Below are 18,601 nucleotides of genomic sequence, written 5' to 3' on the forward strand. Positions count from 1 at the left end.
GTCTGGGACCAGTGTGACAGAAGATGAATGAGTGCCTATTATATAAAAATTAAATCCAAATTAAAAATATAATTACATCATTTTCTCCTTCCCTTTCCTTCCTCCAGTTACTTCTATGCCAATCCTCAACCTATCCCAAGCCCTCTCACTCTTTAAAGTTGTCCTTTGAATTCTGCACACACAGTGGTGCCCATACATCCCAGTCCTAGTAAATAAGTAAAATGCAAATTTAAAACATTAAAGCTAAGTTTAAAAAGTCACCTCTATTCACAAATATAGAGATTATAAGGAGAAATTATAAATTCATAGTTATATAAATCATATTGCAGAATGCAATTTGGGTGTCCTCAAACATTTGCAGAATGGGAGAAATCAGTGGAAAGTAGAGAAAACAAGCCTCCAATAAGTAGAAAAGATGTAAGCAGTTCTCTATGTGAAACTCAGGAGAGAATGGTGCCAATATAAAGTGCCAGTCAGTTTAGCAAAGGGATTTTTTATAATGCTAAAGAAACAAGCTGTCAGTGGAATACTGGCTAGCCTTAGCCATATAAAGGTTGTTGCTGACCCAAGTGAGACAGCACTTGAGAGAGCAGGTCAGAAACAAATACCTAAATATTAAAACAAGATGAACAACAGTACTACCAGACAGGGCTTATTTCAAAAATTGCAGGTTCAAGTTAGAAAACTCCATGGATATGACTTGATGTGTTTATGTATAGAAAGAGAAGACATTACATTGGCATGACCCTAGATACTGGGATGAACCTTGACAAAATCCATAAGTCAAATATAAAGATCAGAGGTGCTCAAAGGTTAAAACCTATAGGGATAATCCCTCATACACTGCATGGAAAGATCTCCTGTCAATAAAAAGCAGATGGTCTGTTACCAAAAGGCAAGAAGTAGATGGAGGAAGTTCCAGTGCAGAGACTGGAACTATGGGACACAGAGGTGACAGATGCTCCACCTCCACTCAGAGGAATCAGATGAATGAACCTGAGGAGAGGTAACTAACCGTGTGGTAGACACAGAATATTTAAACAAGTTATGTAAGTTATGAGCCAAAACTTAAGGCTAAGCATTGTATATTGATAACCTTCTGAGTTGTTATTACACAAACTACCTGCTTATTTTCATGGGAAAACGAAAGATAGGCAACACCTGTAAGAATGAGGCAGAACAATTTATTCATTCTATGAGTCATCATTTTACTGAGGGTACTAACCAACATTACCAAAGAAGAAAAAAACTGCAGGTGTGAAACTTAATGACAGACCAGTAATACTTTGCATCCTGGGCGCTCCAGAATGAACAATGAGAAAAATAATAGAGTAAGTATTTTAATATACTATGGATTAGGAATTCTTATGATTTGCCTAAACATAACCAGTAAGCAAAAATAATAAGAGAAATCTCAAGTTACTCTTGCAACAGAAAAGTGGATGCCTTGAAAAATATGAATCCTTCATGAAGAAATACCTTATAAAACACATTCTGAACTGATACAGAAGGCGATCTGAACCATCAGCTCCTCATCAGCAATCCTTGGTCAAAAATATTTTAAAAGTTGTTGCCTGCATTGAAAATCTAATGACAATGATTTCCTACATAGCACCATTCACTTGAAACACCCATCTCATTAGGTCTTATCAATCACCAAGCGTTAATTTAGTGTGCAGTATGCATCATTTCACATTAAGATCTTGGAGATGTTCAGCTTTTGACTTCTACAGGGCATCTGGGAAGCAACCATTACTCCAGAGTTTGATAAGCTGTAAACAATAGTTTCAGCAGCCCAGATTCCTCTCTAATTTTTTTTATTCTAAGAAATAGATAAGTGACATTAGAAGCTAGAACCAAAAAAAGAGTCCTGTGGATTTAAATAAGATTAAGTTTGATGTTTGCTTGTGTTGAAAGTGTTAAACACGTTCATTGTTTATTTTAGAAGAAAAGTGACATTGTGAATTTCATCAGCATTATTTATACATCTAGGGAAAAACAAAACTCAGCCTGTAAATTATGACTCAGATGCTAAACATGATCTAAGAGATGACGGGGCTAGCATCTAGTGATCTCACAGGATTAGTTGTATAAAATCCAGTAATTTCATGACTAGAAACACCACCAAGGAAATGAATTTTTAAAAAGGGCCAAGCCATTGTTTACAGAATGCTTAAAATGTGAAAATGTGGACACATCTTTTAGCCCTGAAAGAATTATGCCTGTGATTCTCCACGGTTCTGCTGGCACTGCGTTACCAAGCAACTGTTTTAATTTTTGCATAACAACATTATCTTATTAAATCAAGAAATTTAGTTTAAAATGTTTATCATAGCTTTGTTTATCATGCTTAAAATTAAAAACCAGCCTCTAAGATGTAAGCCCCAAATAGTACATCTTAAATGTAAAACAATACTGAAATACATTTTAATATAACGTAAAGAGAATCATGTCATTGATTCCTATTTAATACTATCTTTTTAAATATCTTAGAAGTCCTGTGCACCTACATAAACTCAATGCTAACATAGACTCCATCTTGATAGGGAGATAAAAAAACAGATACGTTTTTCCCGTGCATTTAACTGTATTTCAGACTTTGTAGGATGAATGCTATTCATATCTTTTCTGAGGTGCTTTGAAACAATTTTAAATCACAGTTTGTATAATGAATCTCATTTCTCAACTGCTGTCAATAAGAAAACAATATATGCTAATAGGAAGCACAGCACACTGTTCGGAAAATGCCTGACTGGAATAAACTGCAATAGAACTGCTCAGGGACACACACATGAAAAGGAATGTACAAAAATTTGCAAAACGTATAAAAACATATAGTTCTGGAGCTTTCAAAACATGCCCTGTGTGTGCTTATGTGCAAAAATATACAGATATACACACATACAACATATGTACAATTAATTAAGAATAACAAAATTTAAACAGGAAAGTATAAATTACTGATAGAAATCTAAAAATGTGAAAGAAAGGAAAACTACAAAACATATATTAACCTATTATCAGTCAAAAAATTACAAAAATATTAAACTGAAAAAACCATTTTCAAATTTGTTGAAAAATTTCACACTAAATTATATGAAAATGCATATGTAATCAGAAACAGAAAACTTTATAGTAGAGACTTTGCATCAGAGTTTAGTTTATAAAGCAAGTGTCGTCCAGATAAGAAAATCTATCAAGTACAACACAAATTGGGACAGTGAAGGATAGACCCACTTATAAATATTCATGGAAATTCTTATGGGAAGTAATTGCAAGTCAAACACAGCAGTAAATTAGAAGAATAATAAACCATAACTGGACAGAGTTCACCCAAAGAATTTAAAAAAAAATTAATATAAAAATACGTCTCAATTGGTCAAGTGGGAAACTAGATAATATCCCCTTCACATACAACCAGAAAACATTTTTGTAGTCAAGTTTCATTGCTAATAAGCAGCTTTGATAAAAACCCACTGTGGTATTGAATATGTATTTGAGGTTGACGGGTAGTGGCATCAAGCACAGATAAGGAGAGTCAATGCAGAGATGTAATTTTATATTTTATATGTGTGGACACACATAAGAAATAGGTGGAAACCCTTCATCAAATTTAGCAACATATGGCTTTATCTCACACATAGTTCATTTGCACACTAGATAGTGTGTGATAAAACTTCATTGTTTCCATTGTCCAAATATAAAATTGTCATTTGACTGTACTACATAATAGCTTTGTGTTTGCAAAAAAATACTCTTACCTATCTAGATAGGTTTCCTAATCAGTAAGTTGAGAGTTAAAATTACTTATGCTTTTATAAAGAAATGGTTTTATCTTGAGTATTTTGAGGTAAAATATGACATAAAATGGACACATATGTGTAGAAAATTTGCACTCTTGGCATTCTTATATAACATAGCATACCATATATAAAGATACCAATTAATATCTTATGAAGTTAACTATTAACTTATAAGAACAATATTAATATTTAAAAAATCTGTTTTTATATCAAATAAATTTGTTTATCTGTATTGAATGCCAAAAGTAAATGAGTTTCAGTGGCTTTTGAAAGTAGAGGTGTGGTTTTCAGGATAGAAGGTTGGATGGGAGTATAGGAAGGATGAGAAAAGGCCTTTGGAGATGCAGAAATCCAAATACATCACACAGAAGCTTCATTTTGCACCATATGGAGAGAATTACAGATTATATTATTGGTTAAAGTGTAGCAGACAACTGACCTTGGGATTCCCAAAATGTGCAGCAGAGGAGGCATCCCGGAGGACCAGTGTAAAACATTTGCTTCACAGTAGTGAATAAGAGTGAAACTGTTCCCAGTCACCTAAACAAAACCATCTTAAAAACACAAGTCGACATGCTAACATGATGGTGGAAAGGTAGTACCATTAAGTAAAGAACTATGGGCTACTGATAGAGGGAGAATCAATCTCTGTGGAGGGGCCCCCTAGTGGGTTATCCAAACCTAAGCAGTCAGCCCTAAAAAATAAACACTAAACAACAATAACTCATATTTTAGCAAACTTTGTATGTGATGCGTGTGTATAGTGTATTTATACATATATAATATTATTTATATATTTATAAATATATTATATATTTATACATATAATATATACCATATGTGTGTGTGTATATATATATATATACACATATACACAAACACACATGTGCACAGACACTATATATATGTGTGTGTGTGTGTATGTACATATGTATATATGTATACATGCATATGTATTAGGAGCTGAAAGAGAAGGGTAGTGTAGAAAAAGTGTGACGACAGCAAAATTTAAAAATGCATTATATACTTATATGAAACTATTGCTAATATATGATACCTTATAAAATAAAAATAAGGAACTCATGGCCTAATTTTACATTAAAAAACCTGATCATAAAATTAGAAACTTCTTAAACAGTTCAACAGTGTTTGATTTACTAGAACCATTATTTGTAAAAAAAAAAATTGGAGAACCATATTTGAATAGATTAAGGACTAAGAATGGCAGAGGATGGAGAAAAAAAATCTATGTCATCGATTAAACTTGGGCAATCTATGCCTTGAATCTGGAAATAAATTCCCTGTGAACCATATGAGCAATTAGGCAGTACAAAGATCATCTCTGTCTTGAGCTGGAGGTTTCAGTTGCATACAAAAAGCAAGGTTCGACAATATCAGGCACATTCATACTTTTAGCAGAGTGCTTGATGTGTGCTCCTGTAAATGTAGCTTAAGGTTTCACAATGAGAGAAATGCAGAAAATTAATATATTTAAATTTCATCACCTCTCGTCTTCCCTGAAATGTGTGCTAGTCCAAACAATTTCTATAATTGAAAACTAGTAGGAACCTTTTAAGTGCTTTCACGATTCCCTGTCATGAATAATATTGTGTTATTACAACGAATTAAGAAGGCATAGGGTTGCCAGTTTAAAGATGATGTATGAACAAAAGATTATAGGCTTTGCAAATAATTTCTCCTTTTTTGAAAATATCTTGTCAATGGCTATCATTTTACGGATGACAAATTGAACTATCATCAACAAATTATATAAAAGTTGTAAGTATTTGGATAATAATATGTCATCTACTGACTGCTACTCTTTCCTGGTGCTTATTCACATACCTTGCAATGAATTATACATTTTGGGAATGCCTTAGTTACAGTTTCTACTGCTGGGATAAAAAAGAAATTACCAAAAGCAACCTGGTGAAAAAGGCTTTATCTCATCTTGAAGCTCTCACACTCCATTAACAGGGAAAGTCAGGGCAATAACTCAAGCCAGGAACCTAGAGGGAGGAACTGAGGGATGCTATTTTCTTTTCATGGCTTGCTCAGCTTGCTTTTCCATAGCACACAGGATCACCAGCCCAGGGCTGGTAGACTCCACAGTAAGCCGGAGCCTCACACATCAATCATCAATAAAGAAAATGCACTACAGACCTGCTTACAAGTCTGTCTAAGGTATTTTTTCAAATGAGCCTTTCTGTTCAAATGTAATTCTAGCTTTTGTTGAACAGACAAAACTTGTCAATACAGTTGATCATTTGTTGACTCAACATCACAGGTCAACTAGAATACTTGCTTTTCCACTTGTTTCTAAGCTGGTATGCCATTATCAATATTTCAATATAAAACATAAACAGCTTTAAAAGTCCTACAGCCTTTAAAGGTCTGCCTCTTTAAATGACCATAAGGTCATTTAAAACCCAAACCTATTTAAAGTATTTCAAGAATCTTTAAAATATATACAATCTATCTTAAACTCTAAAGACTCTTTAAAAGTTTAAGGTCTTTCAAATATAATCTCCTGTTCAAAAAGAAGCAAAAAGAAAAAATACAAAAACAACCAATTTAATACTTTTTCTGCATTAAAAGTAACCACCACAACATCATAATTAAAGCAAAGCACAAAACAAACAAACATAGAAGAATTCAACTGTGTAAAGCACCAAGTTAGCCTCCAGGGACCCAGGATCAATTTTTAAAGGTCCAAAGTCCCTACCACAATGTGTGTGTGTGTGTGTGTGTGTGTGTGTGTGTGTGTGTGTGTGTGTCTGTGTGTGTGTTTTCATGCAGTTGTGTGTGCCAAATACCTGCACACACATCCAAACACAATAACTTCCATACTCAGTCTTCTTCCATCCCATGGATGATGCTGCCTTTGGTGGTTGCTACATGGTACTGGCATCTCCAAAATGCTCAGGTTTCTACCCTGGCTTCACAATTGTCTTTCCTAGGCACTTTAAGGGACTCTGACCATGTTACATGATACCAAATCCAAACTTCTCTCCATGACCCCTTCTATTCCTTTACTTTCTATATCAATTGAGGCAGTATACCCACCCAATGACCCTTACGGCCTTTCTTCAGAGACCCTATCTGTGTCACATCATGCCTAATCTCACCTTCTCTCCATAACCCTTTTCTCTTTCATGCCTTCAAAACAAGTACCACTTGGAAGACTCTTACATATTACCAAGTTATATGTCTGCACGGGGTTCAGGATCAGCTCTCTCAGATTCTAGCCTCCATGTGCTAAGCGAGAGGAAAAACTTTCTTAAATCTTAATCACAGTTGATTCTTCAGTCCCAGCCAACCAGCACCTATTTTCCCCACAAAGCAAAGGTTTTACTATGTGGGTGGTGGCCTCTTATTAATAACAGCCTGTTCTTTATCTCCAGATGACCAGAAGTACACATGCTTCTTTCAAATATCACACAAGAAGTCCTAGTATGGTCTTTGCTTCTCTTGGAGACCTCAGAAAACAGACCTCCATCATCTATGTCCTCCTCAGCCTTATCCTAATGCTTTCCAAACAACATACTAAGCTTTGAACTTGCAATAGCCTTTCTAGCCCAAAGTTTTAAAATCCCTCTACAATCTTCCCAAAGATATGGTCAGATATGTTAAAGCAATACCCCAGAGACTGGTGTCAATTTCAGTCTTACTTAGAGTTTCCACTGCTGTGTTAAAACACCATAACCAAAAGAAATGTGAGAAGGAAAGAATTTATTTCAGCCACAGGCCGTGGACCTAAACCTCCAGTATCCATTACAGAAATCATTATGAAGATTCCTCGGAACAACTAACCATAGAACTGCTAGGACTCAGCTCTTCTGGAAGCAGTCTAGTCACAAAGGAATCTAAGTCAATATGCATGAACAGACCCATTTGTTTGTGTTTATTTTGGCACAATTCACAATAGTCAAGTTTGAACTCAGTCTAAATGCTCATCAATAGGTGAATGCATCAAGGAACTTGGTAATACAGATCTGAGGATAGAAATAGAAAGGTGGGGGATGAGTTTTACTTGGACATAATTAAGAACCAAAAATCATAGCATTTGCAAGAAACTTGATGGAACATTACATGATTATGGTAAGTAAAGCAGCTCAAAATCAGAAATACACAAGCATCATGTTTCAAATCATGTGTAAAATTTAGATGGCATATGTACATATATATATATATATATATATATATATATATATATATATATATATACACATTCATATATATTTATACATACCTACAGGTACTATTCAGATAAAATCTCATGGGAGGGAGAGAAAAGGGTAAGATAATTGGCAGGAAAAATATGCTATTTCTGACTCCAAACCACTTTCTAAAGATTTCAAAACATGAACAACTCACCATTCTCATTAGCTTTTCTAGTTCATTCGTTGTGCTGTGTGTTTCTTTCATCACCACACTCACTGTTTCTTCATCACCTTCAATGTTGATGTTCACAGACTCGATCGAGGCTGTGTAGTGAGCATCCAGAGTGTTAAGCTTATCTAGTTCTTTCCTAAGATAAAAGCAAAGCTGATTTTTATCCACATTGAAAGGACCATCATTTTTCATCCACTCTCTAACTTTTTAGGAATCAATAGCATTTATCCTAAAAATTCTCCCTTCCTAGAGCAGTTCTATAGTCCTAAAAAAAAGCTCAGATATTAAGAGTGATTGCAAAAGCAAACTAATACTCTTGTTTCCCAAAGGGGAAATATATATATATATATATATATATATATATATATATATATATATATATATATATATAATTAGCCTTTTTGGGGAGCTTGTTTTAGATTGTCTTGTGGGAGAAGTTGGGTAAATAAGTGATGGAAAACCACTGGACATTTAAATATTAGCACTTTCATGACCACTAATCAGGAAAACTCAACAGGGTGAGCCAGTCATGATCTCCTATTCTGTTGCTTAAGAACTAGTATACGAGTATATTAATTTATAAAAGGGTGGTATTGGCAGAGTATTGGGCATTTAGCACAATGAAACAGAACTCAGCAGACACAAACAGAGCCATGAAACTAGGACTTGTTGATTCTTGACAATGTTTTACATGTCCTGTTTTACCAGGATACACTCAAAAACCTCAGAAAGACCACAAAGAAGACAAATTCTGATGTAATCACATTAGAGTCTCTTTATGCAAGCTGGAGCTTGGGCCCTACCACCATCTCTGATGCAGAAGAATGGGACAGAGTCTTGAACCCAGACTCAGTAATGCTTTTATAGTGGCAAGAAGGGGCTATCTAGCCTGATACACATCTGATTGTGGGCCCATTAAGGCCTTTGACATAATTGGCTGGTGCTGGCAGCCAAACCATAAATGTAACTTCTTTTTTCCTCCTGATTGTTGGCTTTTAGGAAGTGAAGTGGTAGAGGACAAACTTGTAACCTGGAGGTGCAGATTCGTTGGGGAATAGCCTGGATCCTGGTGCTAGGCTAGAAACTGGTGCTGTTAGTTAACTTGAGGTTAATCTTAGGTCAGGTTCTCTAAAATGGAGTCTGAATCCCAAAGATTTGACTTCTTAGCCCTTTAACCAAAGCAGCATGACACAGAGATTAAATAGGTGCTCAAGTAAAGGAAGAGAAAAAAGATAACTCTGACTAAATCTCAAGCATCATTCACCTAATGCTTCCAAGTATAACAGGCAAAGCTAGATACAATATGTGGGAAGAAAACACTCTGTCATTTGTGCATTAGAACAAGAGGTTTGCCATGGCACCAAGCGGAAAAAACATGTATTTATATGTATGAACATGTATGCATCTGAGTATATACCATCAAATATATGAAATCAACCTATAACGGAGTACTAAATATAGTGACTTACATGATGTTACAATGGGAGGGTAGAGTGTGCTCTCTCTCTCTCTCTCTCTCTCTCTCTCTCTCTCTCTCTCTCTGTGTGTGTGTGTGTGTGTGTGTAAATGCACATACCCATGTGAAGGCCAAAAGAGGACATCTGGTGTCTTTCTCTGTTAATTTTATCCTTACTGCTTTGAGAAAGAAACTCAACTGAACACAAAGTTTTCTTGGTTTTGGCTTGGTTTGTCTGCCTACCCACTACTAGGGTTATAGACATAAACAGACATCCAACTTCATACTTAGACTTTGGAGATTCAAAAGCAGGTCCGAATACTTATAGAAAAACTACTGTTATTCACTGAGCATTTCCCTAGCCCTGGTGTCATATGACAGAATTTTATAATCCTTTATCAATATTTGATTGAAAGATAGCAAGAAACAGGAAAAAATATTTTCTCTAACGTTGTCTTGGAAATAACCAGCCAAAGGGAGAGACACTCATGACTCACTGGGAATGATCTTACCCAACATTGTGGAGAAGGAACTCAAAGAGCCCACCTACAGGAAACAGATGGATTGTCATGTTGAGGGACAGGGCTAAGAACACATAGTCAAAATTACTGACCCAGAATTGTTCTTGTCTAAAAGAACTGCAGGGACAAAAACGAAGAACAGACTGATGGAAAGAAGGTCTAATGACAGGTCCAACCTGGGATTCATTTCCTGGGGCTTCAGGGACACCAAAGCTTGACACTACTATGTTACGAAATGCTTACAAATGGGAGCTTGGCATGGCTGTCCTCAGAGAGGCCCTACCATCAGCTGACTAATACAGAGGCAGATACATACACCCAACCATTGTACTGAAGTTGGGGACCCCTGTGGTTGAATTATGGGAAGGATTGAAGAAGCTGAAAGAAGAGTGACCCCAAAAGAAGACTATCAGTCTCAACCGACCAGGACCCCAGGGAGCTACCAAGACTGAGCTACCAACCAAGAACATAAATGGGCCAGTTTGAGGCCCCTGCCACACATGTAGCAGAGGTCTACCTGATCAGGCCTCAGTGGGAGAAGACAGGCTTAATCCTTGAGAGACTTGGGGCCTCAGGGAAGAAGAGAGCTTGTATGATATAGAGGAAGCACCATCTCAGAGGCAAGGGCAAGGAGGAGTCGAGTAAGGAACTGTGGGAGGGGACATAGGTTCTTGCAACAGCTGAAAAGTATAGAAATAGCTACAGCATCATTACTACCCCTGCAGCTGAGGCAACATCACAGAAATAACTGGAATAATAGTTTTGAAATTTTTAGGTTGAGAGTAAGTTCCCTTTGTATATTGCTTAGGTCTTAATTTTGCACATTATAAAAGTTGATTTTGCATGTTTCTATTATAAACTGATAATAAACTTTCCTGTTGAAATTTGAAGACGGACTGAATCTTTTCAAAGTACAGATTCAAATTCAATAGATCTGGACTTAACATGAGATTATGCATTTTGAATAATCACCTAAATAATACTCCTGCTGATGTATAAATCTTAATCTCTATGATATGAAAGCATAGAAAACAAAGTATTCAATAAGAAATGTTTTCCCAGTTATATAAGGCTAACTAAAAAGATGTGCATGCTGGTTCCCATGTAGACCAAAATTTAACATTGGTTCCTCTAGATGTTTGGAAGCCACAACCTAGGTGTGGAAACTGAGCCTCCATCCTCTGCAAGAGCACCAGGTGATCTTAACCCCTGAACCCTTGCTCCTGTTCCAATATAAGTACATTCTAAAGTCTTAGCAAATGGATGTTATTTAGATCATAAAGTTTGTACTAATTGTACTCATTTGCATACATGCATTTGATTTTCTCTTGTTGATGATTTCAATATGAGATTAATTGTCCCTACTAAATCATGAATCTATTTATTTTCTCTTATGATTTTATTTTTAAAAAAGAGGGATACATGTACAGATTTTTAAAGTCATTTTGGCATAACACTATATGAATTTATTTTTGTCAGTACTTAATTCTTTTAGAGATTTGATAGCATGCATTGAAATCCCACTAGTTACCATAAGTATAAAGTACATGTACAACAGACTGTAACCTGGAAACTGTCAGTTTTCTTGGTGTGAATAGATTATGCATAATGATCTTTGAATACCAAAAATTGCCACAGGCTATATTCTTAACTCTTGGATATTTAATGATTTAAAGTCCAGGTATACAATACTCTGAGAGGGTGCTATACATTTTTTTTTCCTAAGAAGGACAGAGACTTTCACTTTTGGGCCTTTGTTTTTCTTGAGCTTCATAAGACTTGCAAGTGGTTTCTGGGGGTATTCAGAGCTTTCTGGGGTTAATATCCAATTATAAGTGAATGCATATTATGTCTCTTCTTTTCTGAATGGGTTAACTCACTCTGGACGATATTCTCTAGATGCATCCATTTTCTTAGATATTTCATAAAGTCATTGTTTCTAATAGCTGAGTAGTACTCCATTGTGTATATATGCCACAATTTTTGTATCCATTCATACACTGAAGGACATCTGGGTTCTTTCCACCTTCTAGCAATTATAAATAGGGCTGCTATGAACATTGTGGTGCATGTGTCCTTACTGTATGTTGGAGCAACTCTGGGGTATATGCCCAGAAGTGGAATAACTGGGTCTAAAGGAAGAAATAGGTCCAATTTTCTGAGGAATTGCCAGACTGATTTTCACAGTGGTTGTACAGTTTACAACCCCACCAACAGTGGACAAGTGTTCCTCTTTCTCCGAATTCTTGCCAGCATCTGCTGTCATCCGAGAATTTGATCATAGGCCTTCTGACTGGTGTGAGGTGGAGTCTCAGGGTTGTTTTAATTTGCATTTCCCTGATGACTAAGGATGGCCAGCACTTCCTTAGATGTTTCTCAGCCATTAGATATTCCTCAATTGAGAATTTTTTGTTTAGCTCTGTACCCCATTTTTAATAGGATTGTTTGTTTCTCTGGCATCTAATTTTTTGAGTTCTTTGTATACCTTGGATATTAGGCCTCTATCAGAAGTGGGGTTGCTAAAGATCTTTTCCCAATCAGTTAGCTGCTGTTTTGTTTTCTTGACAGTGTCCTTAGCCTCACAAAAACTTTGTAATCTCATTAAGTCCCATTTCTTGATTTTTGATCTTAGAGCACAAGCCATTGGTGTTCTGTTCAGGAAAATTTCCCCTGTTCCTATGTTTTCTAAGGTTCTCCCTACTTTCTCTTCTAATCGTTTCAGTGTACCTGGTTTAATGTGGAGGCCTTTGATCCACTTGCATTTGAGCTTTGTACAAGGAGATAAGAAATGGTCTATTTTCATTCTTCTGCATGTTGAGTGCCAGTTGAACCAACACCATTTGTTACAGAGGCTGTCCTTTTTCCATTGAATGCTTTTAGCTCCTTTGTCAAAAATCAAGTGACAATATGTGTGAGGGTTCATTTCTGGATCTTCTATTCTGTTCTATAGATCAACATGCCTATCTCTGTACCAGTACTATGTGGCTTTTAACACAATTGCCTTGTAATATAGCTTGACGTCAGGGATGGTGATTCATGAAGATATTTTCTTGTTGTTGAGGATAGATATCGCTATTCTAGGTTTCTTGTTATTCCAGATGAATTTGAAAATTGCTCTTTCCAACTCTATGAAGAATTGGGTTGGAATTTTGATTGGGGTTGCATTGAATCTGTAGATTGCTTTTGGTAAGATGGCCATTTTTACAATGTTGATGCTTCCAATCCATGAACGTAGGAGACATTTACATCTTCTGATATCTTCAATTTTCTTCTTCAGAGATTTGATGTTTTTGTCATACAGGTCCTTCACTTGCTTAGTTAGTCACTAACAAGGTATTTCATATTGTTTGTGTCTATTGTGAAGGGTATCTTTTCCCTAATTTCTTTCTCCATATGTTTGTCCTTTGAGTAGAGGAAGGCTACTGATTTGTTTGAGTTAATTTTATATCCTGCCACTTTGCTAAAGTTGTTTATCAGCTGTAAAAGTTCTCTGGTGGAATTCTCTGAATGTTTTGTCTGTTTTCAATGTTGTCTTCGGTCCCTGAGATTCTCTCTTCCATCTCTTGTAGTTTGTTGGAGATGCTTGAATCTGTGATTCCTGATTCAGTTTTTAGGTTTTCCATCTCCAGAGTTGTCTCTTTTTGTGTTTTCCTTATTGTTTCTATTTCCATTTTTAATTTCTTCATCTCTTTGGTTGTATTTTTCTGTAGTTCTTTGAGTTCTTTGAGTGTTTTTCGTGTTTCCTCTTTAAAAGCTTCTATTTGTTTATGGTTGTCCTCCTGTTCTTGTTTAGGTAGTTATTCATGCTCTTCCTGAAGATCTCCATCATCATCGTGAAGTATGATTTCAGGACTGAGTCTTCTTTTTCTGAAGTGTTTGGCAATCCACTGCTTGCTGTGGTGGGAGAGCCGAGTTCTGATGTTGCCAGGTTGTCTTGGTTTTCATTGCTTAAGTTCTTTTGTTTTCCTCTTGCCATTATGTTGTCTGTGATTATACATGGTCTTGTCAGTGATTGGTATCATCTCTTCTGTGGACATGAGGGCCCTTGGATCAAGAAGAAAACTGCTTCTGAGTGTTAAGCTTTTAGTGGGCAAGCAGTGAGTTCTGGTAGCAGTGACTCAGCTCTGTCTTTGTGCGTTCAGATGTGGGAGTGCTTGTGAGGCTGTTCTAGTAGCTCAGCCCTGTGCGCACAGTTCCTGAATACTACTGGCACGGACCTAGCTCTTTCTCTATGCCACACTGGAAACTTTTTCCAGATAGCACAGTACTTTCTGCTCTCTGAGGACTTCCGAAGTACTGTCCCTGGGCCTATGTGTCAGGCTCCTGTCAGGTTCAGGTGCAAGAGGGTCTGTAGTGTTGAACTTCAAGCACTGCTTTTCCCGAGCAAACCCTGGCTCCCACTGACAAGAGCCTGTGCCTTACTGTGGACCTGTGTGTCCAGACTTTGATCCCGGGCTTTCCAGGCAGATCCCGATTCCCTATGCCAGAGGTCGGCCCCACTGTTGACCAGGAGAGCACATTTTCCGCATATTTCTCCCAGTCCTCTCTGTGCTTTGGTTACTCACAGTGCAGTATCACCAGGCCTGTTTTTCTGGATCTCTGCTGTTCCAGGTGGCAAAAATTCCTGAGCACTTACAGGCTTTCCAGGCAGAAGCCGAGTCCCTATTCCAGAGGTCCAGCCCCACTGTGTAACAGAGGGGTGCATTTTCAGCGTGCTCTGCCTAACCCTCTCTGCGCTTTGGTTACTCACAGAGCAGTCTCACGAATTAATTTAAACAAAGAAAAAATCTTTAATTTCACTTTAAGCCAAAAGTAATTTTGAGTGAATGAAAGAAACTGGGAAGTGTGCTGGCTGGTCTTTGTCAATTTGACATAGGGAGAACCCTTTTTGAAGACTAAACTTTAGTTGAGACAATTTCCCCACCAAAATTGCTCAAGTAAAAGACTGTGTGTTTTTTCCTTTGTTTCTTTGTTTCTTTCTTTTTTTTTTTCTTTTTTGTTTTTGGCACAGGAATGGGAATGGGGTTGGGCTGGACTGACTGATGAATGACATATGAGGCCCAATTACTGTTGGCAATGCCACCCAGGGACTGCCTGACCTGAGTTCTACAAGAAAGCAGGCTGAACAAACTACAAAGTACACTGTGCTGAGGCCTCTGTACCATCTTCTCCACCCATGTTCCTGCCATGGCTATCCTGGATGGTCCAATATGAACTATAAGATGAAGTTAACCCTTTCTTACCCAAATTGTTTTTACCTGTGATGTTTTATCACTGAAATAAAATCCCCTAATGAAGATAGGACTGTATCAGAAGATACGTTTACTTTGGAAATTTATGCAAGGACATACAAATCTCAACTATTAATAAGGAAGAGAAAATCTATGCACTTAAAATGTCATTCTCTTAGTAAGAAAATAAATACATGTTAAAATATTAACATCTAGGCTTATAACTACTGCATTGATTCATAATGTGTGATATCTCATTAGAAAATAAGACAATTTATTTTGCATGGAGATGACAGGGAGATGCATTTTTATGCTGTATCCTCATGAAATTGTCTGACATACATGAACCTTTAAAATGGATGTATGCTGTCTTGTGGACTTACATAGGTTTGTACATTAAATATTCAAATTTCAATTGACATAAATTTGGTGATAATATTTGCTTAAGCAACTTAAATATTGTGCTCTTGGAAAGTTCTTGAGCAGGTGTATTTATTACAGTTTAGTTAACCTTTAATTTATATATATATATATATATGTGTGTGTGTGTGTGTGTGTGTGTGTGTGTGTGTGTGTGTGTATCTATATAGTATTTAGGGGAATTCTTACACATAGGATGCTGCACTTGTTAACTCTTTTTGAATCTGTTTCTCATCCTCTTCTTTCATATGCTTAAGCTTTACTTTTGCATTTTGACATTCATTCACAGACTCTTTAAGCTCTTCATGAATTGCTCTAAATTGTTCCATTACCTAGAAATAAAATATATGTTGCCCATATATTTATTAATGATTTATTTAAAAAATTCCAATGTCACCCATAATTTAAGTTTAAAGTTATTAACATATATTTTCTTACCACAAGTAATCCTCTAAATGTGTATAGATAAGGAAATAGGGTTCTGTGTTCCTTCACCATGGTTGAGTTCATTTTATGCTATAGAAGCATAAAAGTTAAAGGTTTATGTGCTCAAGTTAAAGTCATCTGTCAAACCACCAAAGGATCCTAATTTTCATGTGCTTGTATTATTATGTTGTAAAAAATATGAAAATGTTGAGGTAAAATGAAAATTAAATTCCTTGTACTTCTCTTAATCAGAAATAACCATTGCTATCTTCTTGTAATAATCCAAAGTGGTTTACTTTTAGGAATTAGTGAATTACTTCTGCCAGCACTTCCTACCTCTCTCCATCTTTCTTTTCTGTATGTTCACCTATCAACGTCTCTTGTCGGAATCACAGCACATGACAATTGCTGCTCTTACCCACTGCCAAGCACACGGACAGACTTTGTGTACAAGGAACACGCAAATATGAGGAACTCAGACCCCACTGTGCTATAGCAAGCTGCAAAGAAACTGTACATGCTTAAATACTTTCTACAGATGCACTGCTAAAATCAGAGTGTGCTGAGTCAGAAGGGAAGGGCTTTCCTGAATGCTGGCTGGTTGGCAAATTATTCTCCGGGAAAAAGAGCAAGAGCTTTAATTCTCACTGGCAGAACACAAAAGCATCTCTGTTTCAAGAAACTTAATTAGTTGCACACCATGCGTGGTGCCTATGAGGCAAAGGGGAGTCTCCAGGTAGACCTGGGGTTAGAGTTTCAGGCAGTTCCAAGACATGATTGTCCAAAAGAGCAGTTCCAAGCAGCAAACACGCTCAACCTTTGACCCAGCTCTCAAGCCCATACTGGGAAGTTTTAGAAACTACTCTGGGTGTTATGGTAGCCTCTGGTTTGATTCCTGTTGTTTAATTCAGGTGCACACTAAGTTTATGGCTCATTTGGTTCTTACATTATTTTGTAAATGAAGAAGGCAAGGCATAAGTGTTTACAAAAAAAGTATTCAAGACCTGAAAGCTTATAGTAGGGATTAAGAAACGAAAGTCATGAACTCCCATTCCAGGGCCTGCACTCTGCAAAGCAAGGTTCCTGCAGCTCTGTGTGCTTCTGCTTCTCTCTGAGGAGGCATTTGGTCCCTGCAGTGCTCACAACTCGGTTTTTATTCCTGAGTTTTGTCAGTTATGCTCATTTCATAAGTGGAAGTTGTGTTTTCTTCTTCAGAATACAACTTTTCTTCTGCTGTGTTCCTGTAAGCTTTATTAGTATTGGTTTTTACATTGGTGACTGATGTATCTAACCATCCCTAGTAGTGTCTCATCTGTCTTATGGGGAATTGCTTCTTCTGGTGATGTGTAGCCAGAGTGATGTTTCTACATGGTTCCTGGCTCAGTCTGCAGAAACATATTGAGGTTATGTTCTTTGCTATGGATTATGCTAAATACTGCCCCCCCCCAGGCAAGGTGAGAACCTGCATGTTTACAAAGAAATTTTGTGTTACCTTGTTCCATAACTTAAAGCTATTGGTTGAATAAAGACGTCAACAGCCTATAGCTGGGCAGGAGAGTGGTAGGTGGTGTTTCAGTTTCTAATATTGGGGTCTGAGGCACCACCATGAGGGGAAGAAGAAGGTTGAGAGAGGAGAAGAAGCTATGACCACATGAGTCATGAAAACATAACCATGTGATTTAGCCAGTTGGAGCTGCCCAGACAGAACACAGCAAGTTATAACACAGAGTTAGTGACAGAAAAGAAGGCAGAAGAGCTTAGAGGGTAGATATTTGCTCAGCTCTAGTGCTGATTAAGGGTTATAAATATAAAAGTTGTGTATGTTTTATCTGGGAACTGAATGATCAAAGATAAAATAGAACCACTGATTGAGATTAAATATTTATATCTACAACAGAAACCAAGAGAGCAGACTATCTTACTATCATCCCAAGATAACTAGAGGTATCAGGCTGAATTAAAGCCAGTTGATCTGAAGCTCTGCCTGTGAAATTCAGTAAACAGCAAGGGGAGCAGTGAGGTAACAGTGACAGAACCCAGTTGGTTCCCAAATGGGACCATGTCACCCAGAATTATTTAGAAAATTGTCCAACAGGAGAAAAGTCCTGCCAGTGATGGAGGATCTAGATTATGGAAATGACTCATGGACTACAGAGGTCAAAATCTACAGTGTGGTCTTAAAGGCGGGACTAGGAAAATATGCAAATCTAATGACTATGCTTTCTGAGTTCTATTTTACTAAAAAAAATTCAGATTTGATGCTGTCCAAAACTTGGATAGGAAAGGCAACCTGCTTCACTCAAAATGTTCTTCGTGCATAAGACAGAGGCATTTAATGCAACATCCCAC

The 18,601-nt window shown here is 36.9% G+C and overlaps 1 protein-coding gene across 1 annotated transcript in view; it reads right to left on the bottom strand.

Annotated features, from left to right (window-relative positions):
• Positions 1-18,601, bottom strand: part of CCDC178 (coiled-coil domain containing 178) — a gene marked incomplete at both ends in the record, with an annotated part of 360,112 nt that overhangs the window by 302,683 nt on the left and 38,828 nt on the right. Inside the window, 2 exons of the mRNA XM_080920521.1 lie at positions 8,181-8,334; positions 16,016-16,158. Coding sequence (XP_080776647.1) covers positions 8,181-8,334; positions 16,016-16,158 — 297 coding nt within the window. The remainder of the gene's footprint in view (positions 1-8,180; positions 8,335-16,015; positions 16,159-18,601) is intronic.

Source organism: Micromys minutus (assembly GCF_963924665.1).
Source record: "Micromys minutus genome assembly, chromosome: 8".
NCBI lineage: Eukaryota > Metazoa > Chordata > Mammalia > Rodentia > Muridae > Micromys > Micromys minutus.